General features: G+C 46.5%; 1 protein-coding gene across 1 annotated transcript in view; it reads right to left on the bottom strand.

Annotated features, from left to right (window-relative positions):
- LOC126540435 (acidic mammalian chitinase-like) overlaps positions 1-27,038 on the bottom strand; it is a 46,297-nt gene extending 19,259 nt beyond the window's left edge. The window contains exons 1-3 of the mRNA XM_050187251.2: positions 26,634-27,038; positions 6,900-6,994; positions 5,296-5,569 (exon numbers count right to left, since the gene is read on the bottom strand). Of these exons, the coding sequence (XP_050043208.2) occupies positions 5,296-5,569; positions 6,900-6,994; positions 26,634-26,653 (389 nt within the window). The 5' untranslated portion in view covers positions 26,654-27,038. The remainder of the gene's footprint in view (positions 1-5,295; positions 5,570-6,899; positions 6,995-26,633) is intronic.
- Positions 27,039-27,455: the final 417 nt, after the last annotated feature.

Consider the following 27,455-nt stretch of genomic DNA (forward strand, 5'->3'; position numbering starts at 1 on the left):
ATAAATGATGAGAAAAAAAAAGTTATGCTGATCCCAAGCATTTTGGGAATCGATGTTATGTAGAACCTTTCGCAGGTACATCGTAATCCAACCCTTTGAGGTTTCTTTGAACATTTGCCTGATAGAGCAATCTTTGTATAGAACAAGCAGTTGTGTTTGACTCGCGCCTCTGTGCGACGACACAACAAGACGATGACGACGACGACGATGATACGAACTTTTTTGTTTTTTTATGTCCGGGAAGAAACATTACAGCTTGTTCTGCTACGACCGGGGACAATGTCGAATGCGGCACAGTATCACACAGCGCCTTCGTAGCGCTCTGTACAAGGAGAAGACTGGGGAATTTGGGCCCATCCTGATAGCGGTGCAGTCTAACAAAGCCTCTCACGGAGTAACTATCACTGTGGCAGAATGGGAGGAACTGACACACTCTCGCTCATGACGCAAAGGAAAAAAAGTGATAAGCAAGAAGGTCAAAAAAAAAAAAAAAAATTCGGCGGGGAGATTTTAACCTAAAGGTGAACACAGCCACCGCCATCTCACCAAAAGAATTGAATAACTTCACTCTATGGCACAGAGCACGAAGCCTTTACTGCTGACTTCCAGCGGCTTTAGAACGGCCGAAGTTGTGTAGATGCTTCTCAATGCGTCTATTTGTGTCACTTGTCATTGGATGAAACTTGAACGCCTTGGAAATTTATAAGGAAGGTTATAATATCACTACTAATCCAATGACGATATTAAAGCCCGAAACTGCAAGCTTGCCAATTCGATTTCGCGCGGAGTTTACATTAACAGCACAAAAATAGCTGATTTCCGACTGGTCTCCAGCTACTTCGGCAAACCTCCAAGGTAGACGTAGAGGAAAGCGCTCGCTCCGTCTCTGCCTTTAAGAATCTGCAAATTTTCTTTTACAGCCTCCTTTGTAGTAAATGTGTGGCCGTATGAAAATTAGAGGGCACGCACTTGCTCTAGCTCGTTATACGAAGTCCATAAGCAACAGTGTCATTAGGAAACGAATCAAATTATAACGTTAGGCGTAACAGGGGTGTCCTGTTTCTTCTCGCCTGTTTTACATTTATTGGGGTAATTTTCCCAGAAAGTTCTACGCACCAACAATATAAATGGTTCAAACTACAACTGCAAGCCGAAGTACCACTACTGACATAGGCTGACGATATAGCCATATCTGTAAAGACTGCAAGAGTTCCATAGAGGCTGCTAAAATTGAGAGTACTTATCCGAGTACGAGTTAAAGTTCAGTGGACTGCAGCGAGTGCGTGGGGTTCTGAAACGACGAACGGCCTTGTAACTACAAGCGGCTTCGCCAGTATTTTATGCGTCACTACTCCTGTACGATACTCAGGTGGGTCATTAGAATAGTATTGCGACAGTGAATCAAGCCAGCACCGTCATGTGGTCAAACTGCGAAATAATTGCAACTCAAGGGTTCCTACTTGTCGGTGTATTGAAGAACTGTAATTTCTAACCTGGCGTAGTTCACGTGAAAGTGCAATAAAAAATAATGTCTTTTCTTTCTCTCTCTCTTTATTTCGAGCATCAATCTCTCTATATCTAGCACTAATTCTTATGCTGGATATAGCACTTACGAATGAAAATCTTTGCGCATTCAGCCCCTGTTCTTTGTCATAAGATCTGGTACGTTCTGCAAAAGCTTTGTTGTTGAAGTATAACTGCACCGTCTATTTGCTGTTATTTGGTTCTGTTCTACTTCGGCATCAACAAGTCGAACCAACTTTTCAGACGTGTTGGCTGTGGTGGGCTTGGTTTGTGCCACCTGTATGTGCGCCAGTTAAAATTACCCATTCATGTTCTTATGAGACCTTGGAGATCTATTCACACGTACTGTTGTGCAATATAGGCTGGAAGTGTATTTGTGGGAATTCGTTGTGGCCTTCAGTGATATGAGAGCAAAGGCAAAAGGTTACTTCAAATATGTAGTTATACCATGAGAAGTCAACAAAGACACCAAGGATAACATAGGGTAAGTTACTTGTACTTATTGATAGAAACACAGATATGATAAATTATTGCCAATGAAAGTGGATGGGGAAAAAACTTGCCACAGAGGGGAATGATCCCACGTCTTCGCATTACACGCGTGATGCCCTAATTAATTGAGCTACCGCGGCGCCGTTTTCGCAGCCGCTTTCTTGGTTTTTTTTCTGTTTTACTACAACTAACCTTGGGACGTGTTGGCCTGCTCCACCACTCAGAAGCTGCGGCGGTGGATATGTAACATCCTTTCTGCCACAGGCGTCACGAGTACGTGACCTATTTCGGTGAAGGCAACTGGTCAATAAACCTGGACATGCTACCTGAAAGTATCATTGTTGCCGAATTCGAGACCCTCCTTTTTTAATGAACGAGAAAAAGGGGATTAACTTGCCTGAGCCAGAGTTCGTTTCTATAAGTGTTATGGTTTCGGTGATCTTGTATTTTTTTTTTGTGAGCATAGCCGTGTAGCAATAACTTTTTCAACTTTCTATAACATTCTTTTTGTTGTTCTTTCTTGGGGAGAGGGGTGAAGCGCGCTTGCCCAATGCTGTACTTTAATTTTAATCTCTCTGTCGACTGATAAATAGGTGTGTTTTCTAGGAATAAACTTTATATGAAGTGGTGCTCATCCTGTGTGGTATTACTTATTGTGACCTCGTTTTACTGCACTTGAAGTATGGACATCTAGCCAGATATTAACAATGACTCGGTTTAAAGAAACGTATACAAAAATTGGTTCCGATTTATTCTTCCGTTAGTCTCACTGCGTTCGCATCCCTTTAAAGAATGTGCGTTTCTGTAGCATCATATTTTAATTTTTTTAGAGAACACTACGCTGTGCGTGACCATAGTAACATGATGTTTCCTTGCCTCAACATTGTCGTTGGCATGGTGCACAAGAATTGAAATCAGTCGTTTACTATTTACAAGCTCCTCAGTTACAAGCTCCTAAATATTTATTTTACGGTACACATTGCAATTTATAAATTGTAGCCGGTTAGTCTCCAAGGCACACCCGCCGTGGTTGCTCAGTGGCTATGGTGTTGGGCTGCTGAGCACGAGGTCGCGGGATCGAGTCCCGGCCACGGCGGCCGCATTCCGATGGGGGCAAAATGCGAAAACACCCGCGCGCTTAGATTTAGGTGCACGTTGAAGAACCCCAGGTGGCGAAATTTCCGGAGTCCTCCACTACGGCGTGCCTCATAATCAGAAAGTGGTTTTGGCACGTAAAAAACCTCATAATTAAATTTTTAATCTGCAAGGCACATTCACTTGAGGTGAATTACCAGGATGACACCAGTTTCGAGATATTATTGTCCATAGTCAGGGCGAAATAGATGGGCGTTCTAGTATTGTGCTTCTATGCATAAAGTAGGGTTTTGTTAAAGAATAAATGAACCAACAAGGCATTTTTAGGGCTTGTTTATGGCGCATATCTGCAAACTGGTGCCGTTTTGTAAAATATTAGATCGAAAGCACTATTAGGCCATGTCTCCCAAAGTCATTCATCGCGTCGCAATGACCTTGAGCTGCCAGAGCGCACGTGTGGCCGGTGTGACGTCCTGCCACGTGATCGGCTGCGGATAGGTGTCGCAGCTGCACTGGCAAGAAGCCTCGCCCCCGTGGTACTCCTTGACTACACAGGCGTTAAAAAGGCTATATATAGTCCTACAGAGCGTGAGCCTAGCACGCACACGTTACGTCACGTTCAACCATTGTTCGACCAATGGTTCGACGCTCTAGCGCAGTCAACGTAACCGGACGCGGCTAACGCGCTCCGGCTTCGACATACTTGTACTGGATTCTAATAAGAAACATTCAGTAATTGAACGACGCTAATGTCGTCTTTTGAAGAAGTGTATCAAATGAAGCCGTGGCAGACAGGTTAAGTGGCGCATGTAAATTTGTGAACGTATGTGAGCGATTTCGCCGTTGACCGTGTGCGTAATGATAGAGGAGGTTTTGGTGTAAGGAGCTCCATCGGATACGCAGGTGGGACCATCGCCTCTAAATTTTGCTTGCGGCCTATTCATGCATTAGGTCTGTATGCAGCATCCACCTTTCGTTAGCAGCGTTTTTTGGGATGCGTAACTGCGCGCAAGTGTCCAATCACGCTTTTTCAAATCAGGCGCGCGTTTTTTCGCACCCATTAAACGTTGCAGTCAAGGCTGGAGTCCTCAGAGAAAAAGCATACGAATATTTCTCTCTAGACTCTACAACTTCCACATTAAGTATTTTTCCTTTAAAGCGATACATTAACAGCTCGTTAAATCACTGTTGTCATTAGAGATCTTAGTTCATATTGAAAATGCTTTGAGTCGGTGGCATTCTAAGTTGGTAGCATTCTCGTAGTGCACATGATGATTACTTAAGGCCTAAGAAAAGTTAGCTGAGGCACATTTTACAACATTTAATATTGCCCGACAATGTGGAGGCCGTGAGCCTATATATGTTCTGGCTAACCTAATCTAACCTAATTAAACAAAAAGCGACGTATAAAACATGTACATAATTATCGGCTCATAGATATTTTGACTGCACAGTCATCTGAATTGACTAGCGCATGTCATTCAAGGCTACCTTGCTTTTTTTTAAATATTTCATATTTCGGATACCCAATCTTGGGCAACTGTGTTTGTGCCAGCTAGTGGGCATGTGCCCCGTTTGCTTAAACCTCCCGAATGTCTATGTGCTACTGTGACATACTGGTAATAGGATACTCAAATATATGTAAACATTGTGATCCTTAAGACAATGAAAGCTAAGACATTTATGTAGCTCAAAGCATAAACATAAACATTGGATCAGAGTATTACTGTATAAAAATAAAGACTAAGCATTTAAGAATAAAGTTGTGACCTGTGTGGTTCATAAACATTAAATTATACCTTCCGTAAGATGAATCTAAACACCGTTCTACGCATCGCATCTAGGAGTATACATTAATTAACCTCTTGAGTAAACCATTACTTCGGATATATTCCAACATGTACTTCCTTGAGAAAATGTGTACGGAACGAGGATTTTCGCAATACAGCCAATTTTCCCCTCTCCCTCTGAATACAACTTCAAATTGAGGACTGCAGTCAAAACTTGGCATAGCGAACTTCCCAGTGCATTCGTAAGTTCAGTTGATGTTGTCAGTTATGAAGAAATCACGTATTTTTTTTCGGCGGGCCTATGGCTGGTGTACTTTCGCTCAGGTGTTGTGTGTCGGATCTGCGTACTAGCTTTTTGTCGACAAAGCTCGGGTGAAGTTTCGGATCACCGTACCGCTGACGGCGGGACGCAGTGGACGCCATTTCCTTGAAGCTGTCTCCGCCTCCTACCGAAATCATAAGCTTCAGCCCCGCTCTGCGCTTCCGTAAAGCAGACAAGGATGCAAGTGCTTCCTGACCACCAACGGGATCCAGGTCGACGCTGTAGTCGTCGCCGACCGCGGCGAAGCCCAAGATGATGTGGCTGCAAAGACTCACATTCACCATGGCGAGGGGCAGTGCCTCCGGTGATGTCGGTGCAGGGAAGTAGCACACCTGGTCGAAGCAGTCTGCGAACGAAAATCAGTAATGTCTTTGGATTTAACATTGCACTCGATACGATCATGCTTTCTTCTACTCTTGAACGTCTTAGCCCACATTAGAGCTCGCACATGCTAACATCATTCACTTTAGACATCGCATCGACTGACATGTAGGTTTGAATTACAACATTTCTGCTATCCGCCACCGTTAAGAATATCAGACTCGACTCGTTGAGGTAGACACGTGTGTGCCGATTAGTAAAGTAACAAAATATAGCGGGCTTTAGGAACACTCGTTTATAAATAATGTATCGTGATAACCATTTTACACTGGTTTAAATGTTTGCCCAAATGTTATCTACAGCCTCAGAATTGTACTGTTCGCCCACTATCTATTCGGTTGCGTCCATTTTCCTTTGAACCTTGTATGTTGTTTCGTGGTAATTTTCAAGCCGCCAATGTTCTTTGAGGTCGAGACAACAAACACTATGCCTAACGTTCCAGATTTCAATTCTGTAACTGCAATCTATAACAATATAACTATAGCTCTAACCATAATTATATAATTTTATGTAGCAATAATATTATAATTACGCACAACTATAATTTTAATTCTATATTAATATTCCTATTACGCGTGCGATGCTCAGTGTATTGAGTGATGGTGACAGCTGCGAAGCTGTCGGATTTGTCGAGTATATGTGTGCATGCTGGATCTTGTCCTGGAAGGGTTAGCCAGCGCCATTTACTTTGTAAGAGACTGCACATCAGGCTAAATGCGATGGTGCTTCATACGTGGCACGCTTGAGAGCCGTGGAATTGTAGCGCACGAATGGGCACGGCATGTGCTTTTTTCTAGTCCTTTTCTGTTTTTTTTTTTTCATATTTGCCGCGCTTATTCTTGGGTGCAAAATGAATGATCACGTAAGAAGTACTAACTTCCATAAATGCTGAATTAGATGTTTCCTTGAACGCTGAAACATTTCTGATTGAATCATTTGCCCTATTGTTCTTATTGGTGAAGTTTGTTAATTCATCATGACTAATTACGCAATTAAGCAGAACCCCCAAAATATAGCGAAATAGTGTGATATGCAATAGCCAACAGCATGCACTTGGTCGCTGCCTCCTAGAGTGTTTCAACATATCTTTAGACGTTGATTAAATTTGCTGAAGCACCCCGTACGACCCGTGAAACATTGATACTTGCAATTAATATGTGAAAACATCAGCAGTGAACTCAAAGAAATGAAATATACAATGACCTGCTGCCTAAATTGGACGAAGGCATATTGAAGCGCAGAGAATATTTTGAGAAATATGAATTATTTATATGAAACATATGCTTACTACTTACGAGTAGAAGTGAAGAAACATTGCAACGTCACAAGCATCACGCAGAACTTCAGCCATGCTTGTTGTCCGATGGTGTGGAGTTCACTCGTATCATTCCTTGGGAAAAATGCAGCTGATATCAGCTGAAGGCGGTGTGAACACAGTGCACTATTCCACTAACAGAGCATCCAACAACGCTACTGCCATTCGTACACGTCAGGCGCAGTGGGGTACCGGCATTACACCGACGCAGCACAGTTGCGAAGAGTGTTTTAATGTCACTGGGGTGGTTTTCCTGTGTACACTCGTGGTATTCGTAAATAGACAATGAGTATTGTTCCTTAATAAAAATCTTTGATGTGTCATATGCCACCAAAATGGTCCATACAGTTAACAATTTTGATGCGATTTTGCAGTTGCGGTTGCTTTGCGATCGCGTCAATTAGCGCAGAACATCGCTTCAAATCTTACTGCAGTGCAAAGCTGCTTCATGTGATAAGGTCGCCTTATCGACATGATATTTAAAACGTTTCCTTGTAATTTACCTCAGTCTCATGCCTGTTGGGCGGCCACAAATCTACAGAGATATTAGACAGCTTACATAAAATAAATTCGCATTCGCCCACTCAAATAATTTTTGTTGACTTAACCATCAGGACCAACTCTTAGTACGTGCCTCGGGTCATTTCGCTCGGCAGAGTTCCTTAAACTGGAAAGGCACTTCCACAGAAACGATGTGCGGTGAACCAGCCTTACGGGGCCACGTATCCTTTAGGCCAACGTCGCGCGCCTGAGAATAGACAACAAGTGTCTTGCTTTTATGTAAATTACAATTCCGAGGAAACGGTGGGAAGAGCAGGCAGCGTCTGTCTTGAATCATTAAGGGGCAAATAAAACTTAAACAGCAGTGTTCAGCACCATATAGCAGGTTGTGTTCCAACAGGGACTCCCTTGCGCAACACCACAAGCTTTCAAGAAAACCGTCTACACCACTTGATTTCTTTCGCACCGCCTTTGTATCCCAGATGGATTCCGTCGACGCAAGCAAACTCTCCTCTGTCAGCTATTGCTAGGAATGCCATTTAAGAAGGGTTACGTTTTCTTATTGGAATGGCCGACAACCGTACGTGCTGTGACTGTGGTCGCGAGGAGGCCCTTCAACATGTTCCGTGTTTCCTCGCCGCAAGGTACAAAGACAATCGCTGCAGCAGCTATACCTCACTTTAGAAAAAAATAGACCATATCATGAGCAGACTGCTTCGTAATGCCAATCACATAAGCCATCCAAGCAGACGGCAACGAAGGACCTACTGCAGGTCCTAAGGAAAGGAGACCTACATAAACCGCTATAGACCTAATTGGTTTTCATTGTGCTGCGCGATCGTACGCTGTGATACTGTGCGATGACAGTGACCGGCTGCCAAAGCATACATCTGCTCTTGGCTCTGTGGGTGCTCTGTGCATCTCTTTGATATCTGCTTACTTTTCTGTTCCCCTCCCTCATTACCCAGTGGGGAATAGAAAACACGGTTTTGAATTGTTAACATTCCTGCCTTCAACCTTTCTTTGATCCCTCGCTCTTCACGGAAAGGTTTGTTCTACGAACTCCTTATGCGCGTGGAGTATCGGCGTGAATGAAACGGTTCAGAAAAGACGAAACCACTGTTGTCTTAGAAGAACCCATAAATTGGCATCGATATTGTTTTGAGCTAGACCAAAAAATAGTGTCTCCATCGTACATTGAAATTATGCAGTCACATTTGCCTGTCATCCCATAAGTAAAACACAATGCTCCTAGAAAAAATGGTCGCGTCAGTATTTCTCCAAAATCTAGCAAGCCACTGATCATTAAGGTAAGTTAATAACCGCGGTGGTACTTTCATTACCTACCGAAAGGAGGTGGTCCATACGACTAGCACAGGTAGTGAGTTTACGAGCTTTAGAAAGTAATGTCACCGTTATAGGGACCTTTGCTGCGGACAGAAATCAGTAGAGAGTTTTTTTTTAGAAGCGACCCATCCTTTGAAAGAAAAAAATACAGTTAGGTCGCTTCTATTCTAAAGGTGTAGTGTAAATACGTGCACCAAAAAAGAAGTTAGTTTCGCCTGAATGGCGAAGCGTCGATTGCGATAGCAAATTAGTAGGCAGCTTAACGTAGTAAGGATAGAAGTTTTATTGGTCGTGCAAACTTGAAAAGATTCGCTTAATAACTGAATTAACAAGCATGGTGTGAGCGTTCACAAGCAAACATGAACAGGTCATTAGTTGATGAGCGCGGACACTCGCTGTGCGCTGTTGTGAGCAAGCACGGCGGCAGCCGCGAGCCAAGTGACCTCCGTGCTGTTTATCGCTTCAACGCAAGAGCGGCTAGAGCTATGAGCCGTGTGCAGACCCCTTTCAAGATACGGCGCATGCGATCGCGCGCGGCCGAGGCCTCCCCGCGTTCCTCCATATGGGGAACCAGCGCTGGATAGGCGGCGCGTCGAAAAGAGTGCGTTGCACGCCGCCCTGGCGACGAGACGCGGCATATTCAAGCCTCCCGACCAGACGACACACACGTGCGCGGCCGTATTATAGTTCGTGTATTTCCGTTTTCGCGCCGCTTCAAGTGGACAGTTTTCGTAAAGAAGCTAGCGCCATCAAGTGAAGAAATGACGAAAGAAGCTTTTTAAGCTTTATATATTTTTCACAGTGTGTCGCGGCGAGCACGTGCGTTTCCTTAACGGTTGCGCCTAGCTGCCTCGCAAATCTAGCAGTTACGGCTCCGGTCGTGCTGCGCTATGCTTTCGGACGACAAACTAAAGAAGGTGGGAGATCAGGTGGGCCGAATGGTCCGCAGAGCCTCGAACAAGAAAGGGGGACTGCGAAGCAAAGACGCCTTGCGGCTGGCCAATGCCTTTGTAACAAGCAGAATCCTGTACTCGACCCCCTATCTCCGCCTGAACAAACACGACCAGAACATCATCGAGGTGATAATACGCAAAATGGCGAAGAAGGCCCTCGACCTCCCGATAACCACGTCTAACCTGAGACTCCAAGGTCTGGGTATGACGAACTCCTTCGATGAACTTAGAGAAGCCCACCTCACAGGTCAATACACGCGATTATCGCAGACGCCGTCAGGACGCCGCCTTTTGGCCCGTCTGCACATAGAACACACGACTCTCACCGAGGAGAGAGTAAGACTCTCTCAGGAATGGCGTTACGCCCTGCACGTAAGACCACTCCCAATTAAGATGTCCAGGGACGACCACGAGGGTAGACGCAGGGCCAGGGCAGAGGCCTTAGCTCACCACTACGGAAGGAAACCCGGGGTATACTATGTGGACGCATCCGGCCCGCACCATGGCGGGTGGTACACGGCGGCAGTGATCCACGAGTCCAAAACGGTGAACGGGCTCACCTTCAAAGCCCGAAGCGTCACTCAAGCAGAGGAAGTCGCCATCGCTTTAGCGGCAACACACTCCGATTCCAAGACAATCATAACCGACTCGCGAGGGGCGTGTCGGAACGTCCAACAGGGCTGGGTCCCGTACCTGGCCTACCGGCTACTGCAAAATAGCTCGTACGTAGGAGGTCCATCCCACCGCTTCATAGTCTGGGCTCCGGCCCACTCGGGGCTAGGAGGAAACGAGGCAGCAGATGCAGCCGCCCGCGCGCTCTCTAACCGGGCAACCTCGTCCCCCGCCTCCTCTGAAGAAGTAGCGGAAGCCACGCCGACCTACACTTACAAGGAAATAACACAATTATACAAAGATAGACATAAACTGTACCCCCACCCGTGTAAAGGATTAACGAGAGCGGAGGAACGCCTGTTCCTCCGCCTTGTCACGAACACCATGATGTGCCCGGCCTCGCTAACGCACTTTGACCCTGCCTTCTCCGGGGAGTGCCCGCACTGTGGGGAGAGGTCCTCGGACCTCTACCACATGGTGTGGGCGTGCCCCTCCAACCCTGCTTTTACTCCACACCCAAACCCCACCCGGGAGGACTGGGAGGCGACCCTACCCGCCTGTTGCGACCTGAAAGCCCAAAAGGCGATGGTCGAACGAGCTATGGCGGCAGCGGAAGCCACTGGGGTCCCGTACTAGGGACTCCACCTAGTGTTTGTGAGGGGAAGGGCACTAAGCCTGACTCCAGAGCACCCTCCATGTAACTCCCTCTTTTCAGAGGAAATAAACGTTTTTACCACCTATGCTTTCGGAAGTATTAGTTGGCCTGAAGACATTCCATATTTCTCTGGCTAGACATAAAAAATTCTAATGTTACTTCGCCACAGCAGTCAATGGAGAAGAGAGAGAGTAAAACATCTTTATTAATAATATATGAATGGCGAGAGCAGTGTGGGAGGAACCCTCAGTCCAGGGTCCCTAAGATGATTCCGGCGATGTTTCGAGCCCATTGTATCACTACTCGGAGGACCTCGGGAGGTCCGTCGCGGAGGGCATCGTACCACAGCTCTTTGTTGCGTAGGGGGTAAAGGAGAGTTGGCAAGGGAGGAAAGAGGTTTGCAGTGCACTCAATCGTGACGTGGAAGATTGTTGGCGAGCTGCCACAGCCAGGGCAACGATCTGCATAACAGTGTGGGTAGAATTTATTGAGAGAGACAAGATTAGGAAATGTTGCGGTTTGTAACTGGCGTAATGCCACTGCTTCCTCCCGCGAGAAGGATGGCGGTGGTGCGGCGTGGGTGCGACGAATGCGTGCATAATGACGGAGTATGTCTTTATAACGGAGCAAGGGATCCCCCCACTCTGACCTAGTCGCCTCACCACGCCGAGTCGCCCGGAGGGAAATTTCTCGGGCAACCGCATGTGCGCGTTCGTTACCAGGCAGCGAGGTATGACCAGGGGTCTAAAGTAAGTGGATGCGGGGAGCTGTGGTTGGTGTATTTTGCGGGATCTGTTTGAGAATTTGGTGCGCCGCTCTCGGGATGCCATGTCCTGATAGGAACGCCCCGCATGCCTGTTGCGAGTCCGTCAATATATACACTACCTCAGGAACACGGATGGCGTATCGAATTGCAATAGCAACACCGAGAATTTCTCCGTAAGCGGCATTTGTTCCGCGCATTGCAGCAGAGTCTCTCAGGGATTCGGTGCCATCCAAAACTACCGAGGTATAGCCCTCTTGAGTGCGTGATGTGTCCGTGTATAAAGTGTGTGTTACCGGGATGTTTGCAAGCATGCGGCCAATGTATCGTACACGGGCTTTGCGCCGCCCTTTGTCATTCTCGGGGTGCATATATTACGTGGCAATGGAGAAGAAAGCTTTATCGCATCAGGTGACTCGCGCAAGCAAAGGTTTGAGTGCTCCGCTGCTGGATCCGTAACAACGCTGGCTACATTTAGCATTAATTACATAAATTTACCGGATGCATCTCAGCTCCGAGTCCTCATCCGCATGCGCATTTTTAAAAACACATAGGCAGCTTAGTCGCGCGTGCGCCGGCAGTACGCGCACACAACTCGTATTACAAGGCAGCTTCCCTCCCACATAATTCTTGGCAATGAATGGATAATATGTACCTTTCGTATCTTTCGCTTGGTGCGGTGGCGTTGGAAGGGGCTTGGCGGTGGTATTACGAATGAGAAATGGTTGGTACATATGCCGGATGGTGCATGCTATTGCTAATTTTGTTTCCGACGAAATGCCAACTGCAGATTCTGCTGTTTGGTACTGTCTGCCACGGCTTACCGTCTTAACTATCGAATAAACCAAGCAAACACACGAAATTCGACTTAGAAACCAGCCCGACACCGCTTGACCGGGCGACAAGACGGGAACTTACTCCGCTCGCCTGACTGCTTGGATCCAATGCCGCCTCCGTTCTTGTTCGTAGAGTTTAGATGGGAAAACGCAGGATACATCCTCCCTCATCCCGACGTAGTTGTGGCACTTGTATACGCAACAGTATTGTCGGCGTCCTTTTGTTTTTCTTCGACTTTCAGGGCACGCAACGCCACTACCAGTAGCAATTTTCGTCCGCGGGGGAGGCTGTATTGTGCACGTTCTGACCGCCAGCGCGGCGCTGCAGGCGTCGTGAAAACTCCAGCGCTGGTTCCCCATAAGGCGCGCGTGTCTGAGCCGCGATATTCAGTTCCCCTTGCGCCCAGTCGTAAAAGGCGGAGTTGCTGCCGAAGCACAACGCCACCGCCCCCCGCCCCCCCTGCCACCCTCCGATCCCCCCCCGACCTTTCGCGCGACGGAAGACGGTGCGTTTGCTCGACGCTTTCCCCTTCGCGCGCCAGATAGAGCCACGATCGTTGGCTTCCCTCGCGTGCATTCACTGCAACATAGTGCATACTACACGCGGCGACGGTGTTATCGACTTCATATAGAACATCACGGCCGTGCCGACGACGAAACTTAGCCTGGAATGTCCACATAATTGTTATCGCAATAACATAAAATAAAGCTAGCGGTGCACTGCCACACAATTTAGTAGTTTTGTAGCGTGCAATAAGCTGCCCTGTACAGAAAGAAACAGACGACGAAGAGGAAAATGCATCGGAAGATAAAATGATCGGGGTACATGTTTTGCGACGTGTTTTTAACAACGACCTAATGAATAAATATATGGAGAACGCTAAAGAGCACATACTGTTCCCGTGCGCACCTATGTATTGTAATCTATGCACTATGCAACTGTGAACCTCTAATTAGGATCTTATAACCTTACAGCATTGCACACCTATATTATTCTAATCTCCTCACGTAAAATTTGGGTAACGGCTAACGCAAGCATCGGGCGGTTCCGCGCAGCATGGCTTGAAGAGCCCACTCAAACGCTCTGCTCACTTAGCACGCATGCAATGTTATTTGTTTTGAAAGCACGTAACATCAGCTATACCTTCACAAGTTTTTCTTACCTAATTTATTGACCTGAGGCAAAGAGCGCGCAGACGTGGAGAAAGTTTCTGCCGAACTGTAGCAGTGAATGTAGATAACCGGGAGAGGGATAGTTGCGCCAGCGTCTGTAATTGGTGCGCTTGCCTTTGCTTTGCTCGCGGTGGCTGCTCTAAAACCGCGGTGGCTGATCGAATATCACGGTGCCGTTTAAAGAAGAGTTAAAGATGCCTCGGCACAGAGTTCTCGACGAAGAAGAGTTCAAGGAGCGATGTAGTATACGTGCTGAAAGTCCTTGACAATGTTATACTGCCACGCGAGAATTATTATCTTACGCAAAGAAATTCATGCTCACCGGTTGCATTAAATGATCGACGGCTAGCAATCTCCTATTCCCTTCGAAGCGAAGCAGCCTCCGGCTGTGGCGACGAAGTGTCAGTTTTGATCGCCATATTAATGCATATTAATGCCTACACGTCACTTTGACGTGGTGAGTTTCCACGGTTATGCCCAAAAGCATTGTGATGGTAATGCTGAAAAAGGCACCGAATCAGAACTAACTTCATTTTGTTTGTCCTGATCGTGCAAAGTCACGGTCTACATGTCCGATAAGATAGGGGATCGCAGTTTTCCTGACATCACGTGACAGACTGGCTAAGTGGGTGTGGCCCAAAAATGTTTGACTAATTGCGGAGAGCTAATGGCAGAAATGGCATAGAGACATATTGGAATATCTTTGCAGGATAACGCGCCTTATCTAATGTACATTTTTACATAGGTTTATGCGCGATGACGCCACGCGCAAATAATAATTGACAATAATAATATGACTTATGGTTTGTCTAAACACTGGATTACGACTTCCACTAAACAGCATAAGAGACCATAGCAGAGGGTGGCATTACCTTTTACTAACGTACTTACAGTTCAACCTACGAGCCGCTCAGTAAAGGGGGGATTTAGCATAAGTGCGAATTATCGTAGCTAGTGGACAGCAAAGAGACACTATTGCGTGGTAATATTAGCGACTACACCTGTTACTACCCTTCGACTACTATTTTTCTAAATTTGTATAGCAAACGGTATTCTAATCTGCCAGAAAAACAAGAATAGATCTAGCTAGAATCCAAGCTGAAACCTACAAACTAATATGACCGGCATGAAAGTCCTCGAATGACCTTTCTTTAGGTAAAATTTGAAAGCCTTTCAGAAGCTTTCCAATTCTCATCAAGAGCCACTCGCTGAAACAATCGTGTATAGACCAAAACACAGCGTTTCCATAATAACAAATATACCTTTTTTAGCAATATTGCCCCTCCACTTCCTAAATTTGAATTTCGAAGCTTACGAACAGGACAAGCTTGGTGCCAAAGGTGAGCGCACTTGCATATTGCAAGGAATGGGACAAGTAAGGATGATAAGTTAAATGAGAAACAAGAGGAAGTTTCTTGACGAGCTATGCTATCGAGAAGAAACCATTGCAACTTCAATGAAAGAGACGTTGAAGAAAAGTGTTTTCTAATAGCGTAGCGTGAGAAACTTGTTCGATTGTGACTGGTTAGAAGAGTAGGCGAACTGAGTCGAATGATCCAGAATCCTCGGTGTGGGGTCTCTCGTTTTACATTGGAGAAGTGTATGTTTAACTGCGACATCTAAGGCACTGAGGGAAAGTAGGCTATAGACAAACTTACCAAACACGTAGAGCAGAAAGGGAATTAGTTACACAAAGAGCCATTAAAATTTGTTGCACTTGAAATGCCACAAGCACGGTGAACACGACCAACAAGTGTAGGCTGCAACTTTCACGCAGGGGACATTTATAAATCCAAACGTAACCTTTTTTTTAGTATCAGAAAGATAGTGGGGGAATGCGCTTCCCACGCGAAGCAGATAAGAAAAATAAACAATGTGCCTATCCTTGGAAGTGCCCGCGCATTGAGGTAACTCGTGATATAAGCCACCGCGTAGATAAGAAGTTAATGTGTGCTGCACGTTCAATATTGTGCAAGCGCTAACATGCCATCCTGTCAACAAAAGAGTGGTGAAAAACATGTTCGTAAGCTCAGTGTGGATTTCACTTAGTTGTGGACCCATTGTTTGAAGTGGAAATGGTTCCGAATTCGTTTCCGGGTAATTTATGCACCGCTTATAGAGTGCATTTTCAATCCTGTTTTTCTCACCCGTGTTGTCCCTATTTACGCACATCTGTTTGTTTGCTCCTCTAACACATGGCTGTGCGTTGTAATTACGCGTGTATGAAAAGCGCAGCAGCCTTCCACATTATCGCATAAGCATGCGTGAGCGCGCACGCCCATATTTTTCAAAGGAACCGACGAAAGTTGTTAGTAGAAACATCATTGGGGCATATATCAATTAATTTTTCTCATAGAATTTGGAAGCGCAGGCTAGAGTGCTTTATCATACGGCGGAGAAATAGATCACGCCGAAATGGGCAGGGTGTTACGTGAATATTAGTTTGCGGTACAACCACCAGAACAAATTACACGAAATTGACTACTTTACAAAGAAGTGTTATTCGCTTAATGCAAAGTACTATGGCTGTTTTTCAGATGTAAGAACCAGTCCACTATTCCAAAAATATGATATGCTGTGTGCGGACAGGATATATTATATGCAAATTCTTCTATAAATCCGAAAGAGAAACCCAATCGCACAATGTAGTGAAAGTTTCTGCCACGAAAAATGTTTCTGCCACGAATTACATATTCTTTTGCTTTTCAGGATTCACATTATATGGTTTCATTTAATGTTTTTTTTTTGCGTTTTGTATTACTACAAATATGTTTGCATCCACGTCTTGTTGCCAGTTTTTTATTATTTTTGGCACACAATCAGGATGTTTCTTATTGTTTTTTTTTGCACATGATGTTTCTCTATATTGCTGTATAAGTTCACTGACGTTTATTCTGTGTATAATTGTATAATTCTAGCACACCATCACAATCTGAAATGCTTAGTTATACTTAGCCGTTGCTCTACATTGTACTACATTGTACATTGTATGTTGTACATGGACATTGCTACCATGAATTTTCACAGTAACCAACGCTGTTGTAACGCGCAAAATTGTGCATATGTGTGGGATCTACTGTCAAACCTGTCGTTCGCGGGGCCTGAGACCTTTGTCAGGCTTTATGCCCTTTGTCTCAGTCTACCCTCGTTTGAATGAACGAGAAATAAAATTCAATTCAATACATTAACATCTGAGGCCGGCAAGTTCATCGGAAATTTCATAACGTGTAATGTTCCCATTTCGGATTCTTTTGTATGATTGTAATTGAGAGTTTTGGAATAGGACCCTTAATATTGGGCGCCACAGTGACCCCCAAAAGTGCCTGGCGGGAACGTCTATAGCATATGGGTCCCGGCTTGCGTTCGCGCTACCAGTTGCGGCACCTGTGCGGCTGTCAAAGAGGACTCTATAATGCCAGTCGAGGAACAAAATCCTAAATTATTACACTTTGATGCACCCGAGCCTGCCCTCATACTTGAGATGAAAATAAACTGATTTGATTTGATTTGATTTGATTATAGGTTTAGAAATGTAACCGAAAGGAAAAAGATGTCAATAGGAACGAAGCCAGATCGACTAGAACCAGCTGTCGTCATCAGCCACGGCAATAGATACCAGGGTAAGCCAGCTTAAATCCTCCTTGTTATGACCTAAGAGATGTCGCATCGACAACTGAAGTAAAAAAAGAAGCGGTGATGTGATATTATTATGGATTAACGTAAAGTGCGAGAACTTGGTAGTCCAAACCAGCCTATGTTGCGAGCATTACATGTTACTCAAAAGTAAGTTTAAACGTGACGCTACGTGAGTGCAGTTAGATCTGTCAATGCCGCCAATGTCATTACGCAAGGATCAGTGGCAGTCAAGTTGCCGCAAAAATTTTCGGTTAGGGAAGAGTGCGAACCCAAGCACAAAGAAACGGCTTGCATTGAGTGCATGTGCAGTAAGTAGCCAGACGCTATTCTCTAAGAACATCGAGTAGATTTCCGTACCCCTAACATAAAAGAGACGGCATTGGAGCCATAAAGTGTCAATGCCTGGACACTGCTGATGGCGTGCGAACGCTCCTGCTTGTGCAAAACCAAAAATGACCTCAAATTATAGCAATGTTGCACTAACCTCATTCTGAAGGCCATATTGCAGTTCTTTCTTGTCCTAGAAGCAATGCAAAAAGCGACAGCGGGACACTGGGTGCCAAAAAAAAAGAAAAACCTCGACAAACATATTAAAACGAGTAGGCTCAATCCCTGCACAGCACTTCAGATTCCATGCAGCATCTAATGTGTCTACACGAGCCTCATGCGCAGGTAACGATTAAATGTTGCCTTTCAGTGTGAATATTTGCATCGCATTCAAGACGTTGCCTTGCCAGACTGTGACATGTACAAGGAAGGAAGGAAGGAAAAAGTGGAGAAGGAAAGGCAGGGAGGTTAACCAGTTTAGCTTAACCGGTTGGCTACCCTACACATGGGAGAGGGATGGGGGCGATGAAAGATGGGGAAGGGGGGAGAGAGAGAGAGAACACATAGCACAACACACACACATCGTCCGTTAGAGTCCATCAACCTGGCATGGTACGTGATATCACTGTCACAGCCGCTTGTCCAATCCCGTCTCTTTCAAAAACCGAAGTAGTCCCTTCGTCGCCTTCACCTGCGATGTCTTCTGTCGGCGGCATGTGAAAATCGTGTCGAGGGACAATAGTCTAGTGTCAAGGTGCGCTAGAACGGATGCCAGGGACTGTCGCAGAACATTATATTCAGGATAGTCGAACAGAATGTGTTCCAGCGTCTCCTCGCAAAGACAAGCATTGCAGAGAGCGTTATCGGCCATTCCAATGCGGAACGAGTAAGATTTCGTGAAAGCCACCCCAAGCCATAAGCGATAAAGCAGAGTCGCCTGCCTTCGGCGGAGTCCAGTTGGCATATAGAGATGCATCAAAGAGGGCAGGTGGTATTGACGGTTGCTCTGGTTGGTCTGGCTGCTTACTGTGCCCCATAGAGAGAGCGCGATCTCCCGTGCAAGCACTCGAAGTCTGCTGGCTGCATCGGACCGTGAAAGTGGCATGGCCTCTTCCTGTGTGTCATCAAGAGCTGCCCGAGCGGCTTTATCGGCGTCTTCATTTCCTATGACGCCGCAGTGACTTGGCAGCCACTGAAACGTCACGTGATGTCGTTTCTCATGTGATGTACGGAGTAGGCATCTAATATTGAACACGAGCTGTTCGAATGGCCCGCGACGCAGAGCTGATAGCACAGATTGTAGGGCTGCCTTTGAGTCACTGAAAATTGACCATTGTCGAGGTGGTTCCCGAATGACGAAACAAAGTGCAGCGCAAAGAGCAGCTAGTCCCGCAGATGTTGATGTCGTTGGGTGGTTAGTCCTAAAGCTGATGGTAATAGCTCTTGCTGTAATGACCACAGCACCGGATGAATACTGGATGTTTGTGGAACCATCAGTATAAATGTGTTCACTGTCCGCGTACCTCTCGTGCAGAAGAAGTAGAGACAGTTGTTTCAGCACAGGCGACGACAGTTCAGACTTTTTCCCGATTCCTGGTACACTGAGATGGACTGTGGGGCTGATAAGACACCAAGGGGGTATCGATCGTTTAGATGCAGCGGTGAAGCCCGAGGGATGTTTGTCGTTGTACGTGATGATAGTTTTAGAAAATGATGATTGGTGCCTGTCTGAAGGTAGTGCTGCAAGGTGGTGATAGGGGGCACGTGCAAAATGTCTGATGTGCGTTCTCAGCGCTTCCACAGTAATGTGAGTTCGCATTAGGTCCCGAGCAATCGCAAGAGTTGCCTCTGTTGACGTGCGTCTGGGCAAACCAAGGCAGACTCTGAGTGCTTGAGCTTGTGCTGCCTGCAGAACACGAATATTTGTCTTGCAGGTGTTGTTCAGTACAGGTAGGCTATATCTTAAAAAACCGTGAAAGAGAGCTCTGTAGAGTTTACGCATTGCGTCTGCTGACATTCCCCACGTCTTTACTGCCAAGTATTTAAACAACTGGGAAGTTGCTGTCAGGCGTCGTTTCATGTAGGCCACGTGCGGGCACCAACAGAGGTCTCGGTCTACAATTACGCCAAGAAATCTGTGGGTTCTGACATTAGGATCCGCCCATTTATTGAGATCAAATAAGACGTCATTGGTTTGCGAGTAAATGCCACTAGTGCGCGTTTTCCTGGTGATATGCTGAGACCTTGTTTGCATAAGTAGCTCGCTGTCAAAGTAGCCGCTCTTTGAAGCCGTGCACGTATCTGAGGACGTGTGACTGCCGCAGTCCAGACAACAGATGTCGTCAGCGTATATTGAAATTTTGATGGTAGGTGGCAAGTATTCCGCAAGTCCAATAAGAGCGAGATTGAATAGCGTCGGGCTGAGAGCACCGCCTTGAGGAACGCCCCTGCTGGTATAGCGTCGCGTAGTTGGGCCATCGTCAGTTAACACATAGAATGATCTTGCAGATAGGTAACTTGCAATCCACAAAAAAACTCGACCACCTAGGCCAACCGTCGCAAGAGCGTCGAGAATGGACTTATGTAACACGTTATCGTATGCCCCTTTCACATCTAAGAATAAAGCTGCAGATAAACGCTTACGGGACCTTTCGTGCTGGACATATGAAACGAGATCAACTATATTGTCGATGGAAGAGCCGTCACGTCGGAAACCAGCCATGGAAATCAGATAAATGTTGTAGTATTCAAGGTACCATTCCAGGCGGCCAATGATCATCCGTTCTATTATCTTTCCTACACAGCTGGCCAGCGTTATTGGGCGGTAAGAGGTGAGTTCTAATGGGGATTTCCCCTGCTTTAAGAGTGGCACCAAGCGGCTTACCTTCCATTCGTCAGGAACATTTCCCTCCTGCCATGAGGAGTTGTAAAGGCTCAACAATTCTATCCGTGCGGACTCTCCGAGATAGCACAAGGCCTGGTATGATATACCATCTGGACACGGAGATGATGAGCGCCTGCAGAGAGCTAGTGCCGCTTCGAGCTCCTCCATTGTAAAAGGCAGGTACATGCGGCAATCACGGGAATGGGGGACGTCACCTCGGGCTGGAGGATCGGGACGAGTCGCTTGCTCTGCGATCCGCGCACAAAAGTCTTTTGCGACATCGATGTCTTGTCGCCCTTGGAAAAGCGCTAGCGCCTTGAATGGAAAACGCCGTTCCGGAAGGCAACGCAGACCTTGCACCGTTTTCCAAATGTGAGACAGTGGCTTGCGGTGGTCGAGTGTCTGGCAAAACGTTGCCCAATGTTCCGACGCTAATCTATCCATATGACGCTGAATCTTCTTTTGCATCCTCCTAGCTGCCCTAAGATCATGGATTGATTTTGTACGCCGATATCGATGCTCCGCCCGGCGACGAAGCGCTCGAAGTCGCTCTAATTCTATGTCGAAGTCATTTCGCGTGGAACAGATCGTCATCGTCCGAGTGGCGTTTTGCATCGTAATTTTAATCGTTTGCTCTAACCCAGAGGGTAGGCCCTCGCGGCAGTAATCTTCCATCTCAGACTTGAAGTTGCCCCTTGAATCGTTCGAATGGTATTCCGTGGGCCTGATCTCACATCCGTGGGCCTGATCTGACAGGCCTTTGATGTTCGGATAAGTGGGGATGTGGTCAGTCCCATGTGTTTCAATGTCGGGAAACCACTTCACACATCTGGCGAGAGAGTTGGAGATGAAAGCAAGGTGCTGCCGTATGTCACGCCTCGAAGAAAGGTGGGGCTACCATCGTTCAGGAGAGTAAGGCCATAGTTGTGGGTGATGCTTGCTAATCTTCGTCCTCTTGCATTTGTCCTTGTACTTCCCCATGCTGGATGGTGTGCATTGAAATCTCCTATGATGACCCATGGGGCGCGACAAACACTCAAGATATCCGCAAATCTTTTGATATCGAGATTGCTGGAAGGTGATATATACACGGCTATGAGAGTAAACAAGAGTTTGTTCTTTTTAACTGTGATGCATATATATTGATTGTCGTCGTGGGGCGCAATTGGTTGCAAAACATAGGTGAGTTCACGACGAACAAAAACGACGCTTTTGCTTCATGCATCATTTGTTGATGACATGATAAATTCGTATCCTGACAGTCTTATTGGTTTCGACAAGTTGGGCTTACAAATGACGATTAGTGGAAACACATTGGTGTACACAAACTGGCGAAAATCTGAAATTCGTGATTTTAGCCCTCTGGCGTTCCACTGGGTGACGGACGCTGCCTTCGCTTCTTTCCGGAAGGATGGGGTAAGGGTAGCCATCTTTCTATTGGAGGGATGCAAGCACTGGGCTTAAGGCGTCCAGCACTTTAAGTGCGCTTCGAGCAGACGGTGTCCCCATGTCCACTAAAAGCGCTCGAATGGCCTCCATGAGAGAACGTAGCACCGAGATGACTCGACGGTCTGTTTTAGGTGAGTCATCCATGGCCGGAGAAAGATCAGGTGGGGCCCCGACTTTCTCAGATTCCTTCGGAAGGGAGCGGCTCGGTAGGGTAGGCCATTCCTCTAAAGATAGAGTCTTTTCTGCTTCCTTCGTGGAAGTGGTGGGCCTTTTCGCGGCGCGACTAACTGGCACCGCAGTGGAGTGGGTACTGTCACTTCGCGCATGCGCCTTCTTCGAAGACGTACGATGGTGCCCACGCCGACGGCGGACTACTTCGGCTGCCTCCCTGTCGGCCGAATTGTCTCTGGCCATTTGCTTGAGAACCGCGCGCTCCCTCTTGATGCGGGGACAGTCTTTCGACGAGGCCGCGTGAGGGCCGCTATACAGTTGGCGCACTTCAGGACCGTGGCTCCGCAGGTCTGTTCTGCATGAGGGTCAGCGCAACGGGGACACAGTAGCGTGTTGGGACACACGCCCTTGACGTGTCCTAGCCTGAAACACTGATGGCATTGAAGCGGCTTCTGGATGAATGGTCGAACCGGATGTCGGAAATGTCCGACTTTAACGTGGGATGGGATACAATCCCCCTTGAATATTACTTTTATGCAGCGCGTATTCCCAAGGCGGCGCACTTGCGTAATGATCGTGCCTTCGTATGCCGGCTTGATGAGGCTAGGTAAGTCATCACTGGGAATGGCAATGTCAATGTCGTAAATCACACCGGCTATGGATGTGTCGTCGATCGGGATAAAGGGGCGCATTTTGATTCCGCCTAGCTCCGTGATTTCTTGAAGTTTTCCAAGCGCACTCGCATTGTGCACGTCTATGGCGAGTATATTCTTGCGTGGATTTATCCTTATGTCTGTAATTTGATCCGGCACCGCATATTCCAGAAAAATGGATAGGGCTTGCCTGTTGAGCAATCGTAGGTTGCTTGACGGTTCTTCCGGCATAAAGATGATGGCGCGTGGCCAGCGCGCACGCCTTGACTTCATAGTCGTTGTGCTCGCAGGAGTTGACGGCGTTGTGTTGACGATTTTTCTCCTCGCCCTCTTACTCCGGACGGGTATGAAGCCGTCGTCGGATGAGTCGTCTTCCGACATAGAGTACAGCTCGGTGTCTTCGGTGTCACTGGGGGAGCCAACTCGCTTCCTTGCGGTTGACGGCCGTGATGACTTCTGGCCAGGCGGGCCTCTGGCATGCTCCGCGTCCATGGCCGCAAGACGGGGAGGCGAGGCACCTCGAAAGGCGAAGATTTTACCAAAAAGTCACAGAGCACAGAAACAAGTGTTCGGCCAAGTGTTCGTGGTCTTCCCGTGACATGTACAAAGGAACTGAGGCAGTAGAGTACATGCTTATTGCTTGGCCCCAACACAGCTGTAAACAGCAAATATTGACGCTTCCATTTTTGCCGCTTATCAACAGGCCATCCAATGTAACAATGTTACTGAAACATAATGAAAGATCATGAAAAAGAGCAGTTGAGGCTGTATTAAAATTTGCATTTAACACCGGTTTATCTTGAAAGTCTTGAGCGCGCAATAGAAACAATGAACACAGTCGCACGCTACTGGCTGTCATCATCATCAGGCCTCGTCAGTGGGGCCAGCTTTACACAAATTTTCTCAGACCTGCAGAATTTAGGCGTTGTTTAGTGAAATAGTGTATTTTAACCAAATGTAGGGAAACCGCGTGCTAAGACATTGAAATGGTGATGCTTCTGACGTAACTGCGTACATTGATGTCGCTCACTAACAAATTGCCTTCGCATTAGCATCCGAACTACGACTTTTGATTGTAACGTGGCACAGTGAACGCATCTCGCGCAGTAAGCGACAATGTGTGGGTGCTCTGGGCACTTAACGAAGTACTGCTACTGCGATTTTGCCGCTCGTAGCCCTTGCTGGGCGGCCGATGTCTGTGCCCTCTGAATGAAATATTTATCTACGCGGCTGAACTAACGTAGCCTGGAACGCCAAACATATGGACACGGCCAAAGCTGTGCGTTAGTGGACACATATCTAGCGAAGAGCTCGACAGTGCGGTCGTGGAGCTAAACAGCCAAATGCGCACGCGTATACTAAATTTACCGAAAATCGCCCATAGGCAGAGCAACCTCGAATAGAGTCCCAGTGTTCATGTGCTTGGGCGAGTTTTGTTTTGGAGAAAAGCGAAAAAATAGCCGGGTATCCGTGTATCGCTTAAAATGTGACGTCGACACGTAAGTGTCGTGGTGCTACATTCGTACATGGCATTAAAAAAAGATATCTGCAAATTTGACATTGGTGTCGTGAAGTGGCGTTCTGTTTTGACGTTGTTAGATTATGTGTGGGAGGTCTGTTGCTCTTCGTTCTTACAATTCGAATGAAATTTCTTGTTAAATATATGTACACGTGAAACCTCATGAAATAGGGTTCTGTGAAAAACAAAGTGCACACGTGCTGACGTCTGCTCCTGCGAATATGGCTTCAAGCGGGAGACTGTGTTGTTAACGCAACAGCTTGCATTTCCGCACCATTTCAGCTTGAGCGCGGTAAATTTTATATTGATCATCTTAAAATGAGCTTAAAAACAAACTTAAACTGCAAAATTTTCGCTCTGCTTGCATAACACACAATTTTATTGCAGCAGTTATATTCACAAACTGAACAGCAACATCCTGCAAAGATCTAGGAAAACCAAAGAAAATTGCTTATCCGATATAGCGAAACCACGCATCTGAGGTTGGCAGCACTGGTCCTGACGCTCTTAATTTTCTCTCGGCGATTCCTCAGTAAATTATCCTCTCGCTCTCTTCTAAAGCTGCCTATTAGGGGTTAAGGTGCGCGACAGACGATATAAAGAAAGCGCTCGGGGCGGAGTTTCTTTCCTATGTTGCGATATATGGTGCTGCAGCAACTCAGCACGTATTAAGAACTTGCGCTTAGCGATGTTCGGCAACGGGGCATTAAGGAAGGCTGAAGACAATCATATGGTAGAGCTTAGGTGATTAGGTTGATAAAAAATGGGATTTCCCATCCACTCCCCCTGTACTGCGTTCATCTGTGGGCTTGAAGAACACATACCAAGAATTTTTTGCGGCTGGTAAACGGTGTATAAAAGTACTTTGCAAACAGCGTAATAGAATCGTCGGTCATTGCGAGGAATTTTATTTTGCGCCCGTGGAGGCATTTGACTTCGCGAAGAGTGGGTTGTACATCTTTTATTAGGGAGATATTCTATAATTTCCACGCTCACATACAATTCCAATGAAGCTATCTTGCGAGAGCAGCTAGTTTACAAAGGAAAGGATGGCTGGGAGAATTCCAATCAAGCGCAGGAGAATAATTGCACACTGGCCACAGTGGCACGAGCATTCCAGCTCCCTTATGACAGTCTGATTGCCAAGTCAGCCGTAGAAGAGCTAACTAGAAGTGTTTACCCACGGAACTGCTCGACAAAGAGCTGAATTTTGAAAATGGGAGAGAGCTATTAGAATCGGGACGAGTAGATACTGAAACAAAAATGCGAGATGTAATAATAATGCACACATGATAACAGCATAAAAGGAACAAACGAAAACAGGGCAATGACTAAGGTAACGAAACTGTGGCACGTCGAAAGCACACATTGCGCAGAGAAGACTAGAGCATGATGAGTCACACGCACTTTTATTGCAGCTGCAGTGATAGTACAATAACGTCAGCCATTCACACAGATTTCGTCCCATTTCCCCTTTTCAATTGTGCATTGTTTCCTGCTGTGTTGAAACTCTCAGAGTCAGTGGCAATCTTTGTGATGCTTAAATTTCTAGCGGCGAAAATTAGCCCCGACAATGAAAAAACCCTCGTAGGGAGACGAAGGACATGTCAGTATGGTCAACAAGCTAACTCAAATGCACGAGGTAGGAACAACGAGCCTTTAGTTAAGGAAGGGCTGTCGTTTCAATGCATGCTAAAAGGAGGTCTGCGTTCGCAATCCCGGTAGTCACAATCTTGTAACCATAATTTTTCAAATAACTTGTACCGAACAGGACATCCAGACGGCGTCATTATTATTTTCCTGCTTTTTTCAACTGTTCTGGGACACTCTACGCCTTTAATTTGTCGACAAGTACGGGAGACGACGGTTCACTGTGCGTCGCGCTGATCAGCAACAAAACGCGTGCACGATTACCGGCCTTGGCGATGGCATTTTCGTAGGGAAGAAATCCAAGAACACTCCCTTCTCTTTACATATAGGCACACATTACAGAACCGCCACGTGGTCAGGAAGTGTAGGGAGCCCTCCACTACAGCGTTTTTTTTTAATAAGCTGTGGTGTTCTTTCGGGACGTTCAACTCTGCTATTTAACTACTAGGAACTACTATGGCAAAACAACAGTGCCATATTAAAGTGCCCACATTGCCATTAGGCATTGCCCAAACTACGATGGATTCAGTATAGGCGTAAAAATTGCAGACGAAATGAGTAAAAGATGTGTACGGGACCACTCACTCGTGTGCAGAGCGTTCCATGTCTGCCAACTTCAACGTAGGCGTGCGACGTCCCGCGGCCGCTGCGGCGGTTGGGACAGCACACTAAGGTGAACGCTCGGTTACGCAGAGGTGCAAGGCTGTGTACAAATGCGTTCCGCGGGTGGTGACGCTGGGTCAGCGCATGAGTCTTGCTGAAGCGGGAGATTGTGCGCTTTGCAGAAAAGTGTGCGGAACTGTTCACTGGAACGTTTTAGTAGTCGGCAACAGTCTCTTACGGCTTCATGGCGGGAGAGGTGTTTGAAATATTTGCGAGAGGAATAAATGGTGAATGAAAAATGGTGACGCGCATAACTTTCACGGTAATTCAGGGTAAGTTCGACATCAGAATTTTTACACTTGTTATCCATGATAGCGTCACCTAACGGACAAAGGCTCAGCAGTGGTTGAACGCTTACGGGCCTTTTATAGTAAGCTGGTCCAACATCTGTGGCCGTTATGTATTTATTGCTCACAGCAGGTTGGGACAAAAAGAAAACAGTCGAGGGCCCGCTGTAAGACATGCTAAGAAATTGAAAGGATGTCTGCGCTCATAATTGCGCTTCCATTAGTCGGAACAATTCATCTGTGTTAATCCGGCACAAAGCGAGCACTTAGTCAAGTATATATTAAAAAAAACGTGGCTGCTTATTGAGCCTGAGCAGTATTATGCTCCTTTAGAGTCTGTTTACAAGGCATGTAACTAGGGCGCGGAAAAACGATAAGCACGTTGAACAATTAGGCCCATCAACAATCTGAGGCCGCTTCACATTAGACGGCTTATAAGACAGCGAATTCTAATTAT

This window comes from Dermacentor andersoni, chromosome 2 (assembly GCF_023375885.2).
Source record: "Dermacentor andersoni chromosome 2, qqDerAnde1_hic_scaffold, whole genome shotgun sequence".
In the NCBI taxonomy this organism is placed as follows: Eukaryota; Metazoa; Arthropoda; class Arachnida; order Ixodida; family Ixodidae; genus Dermacentor; species Dermacentor andersoni.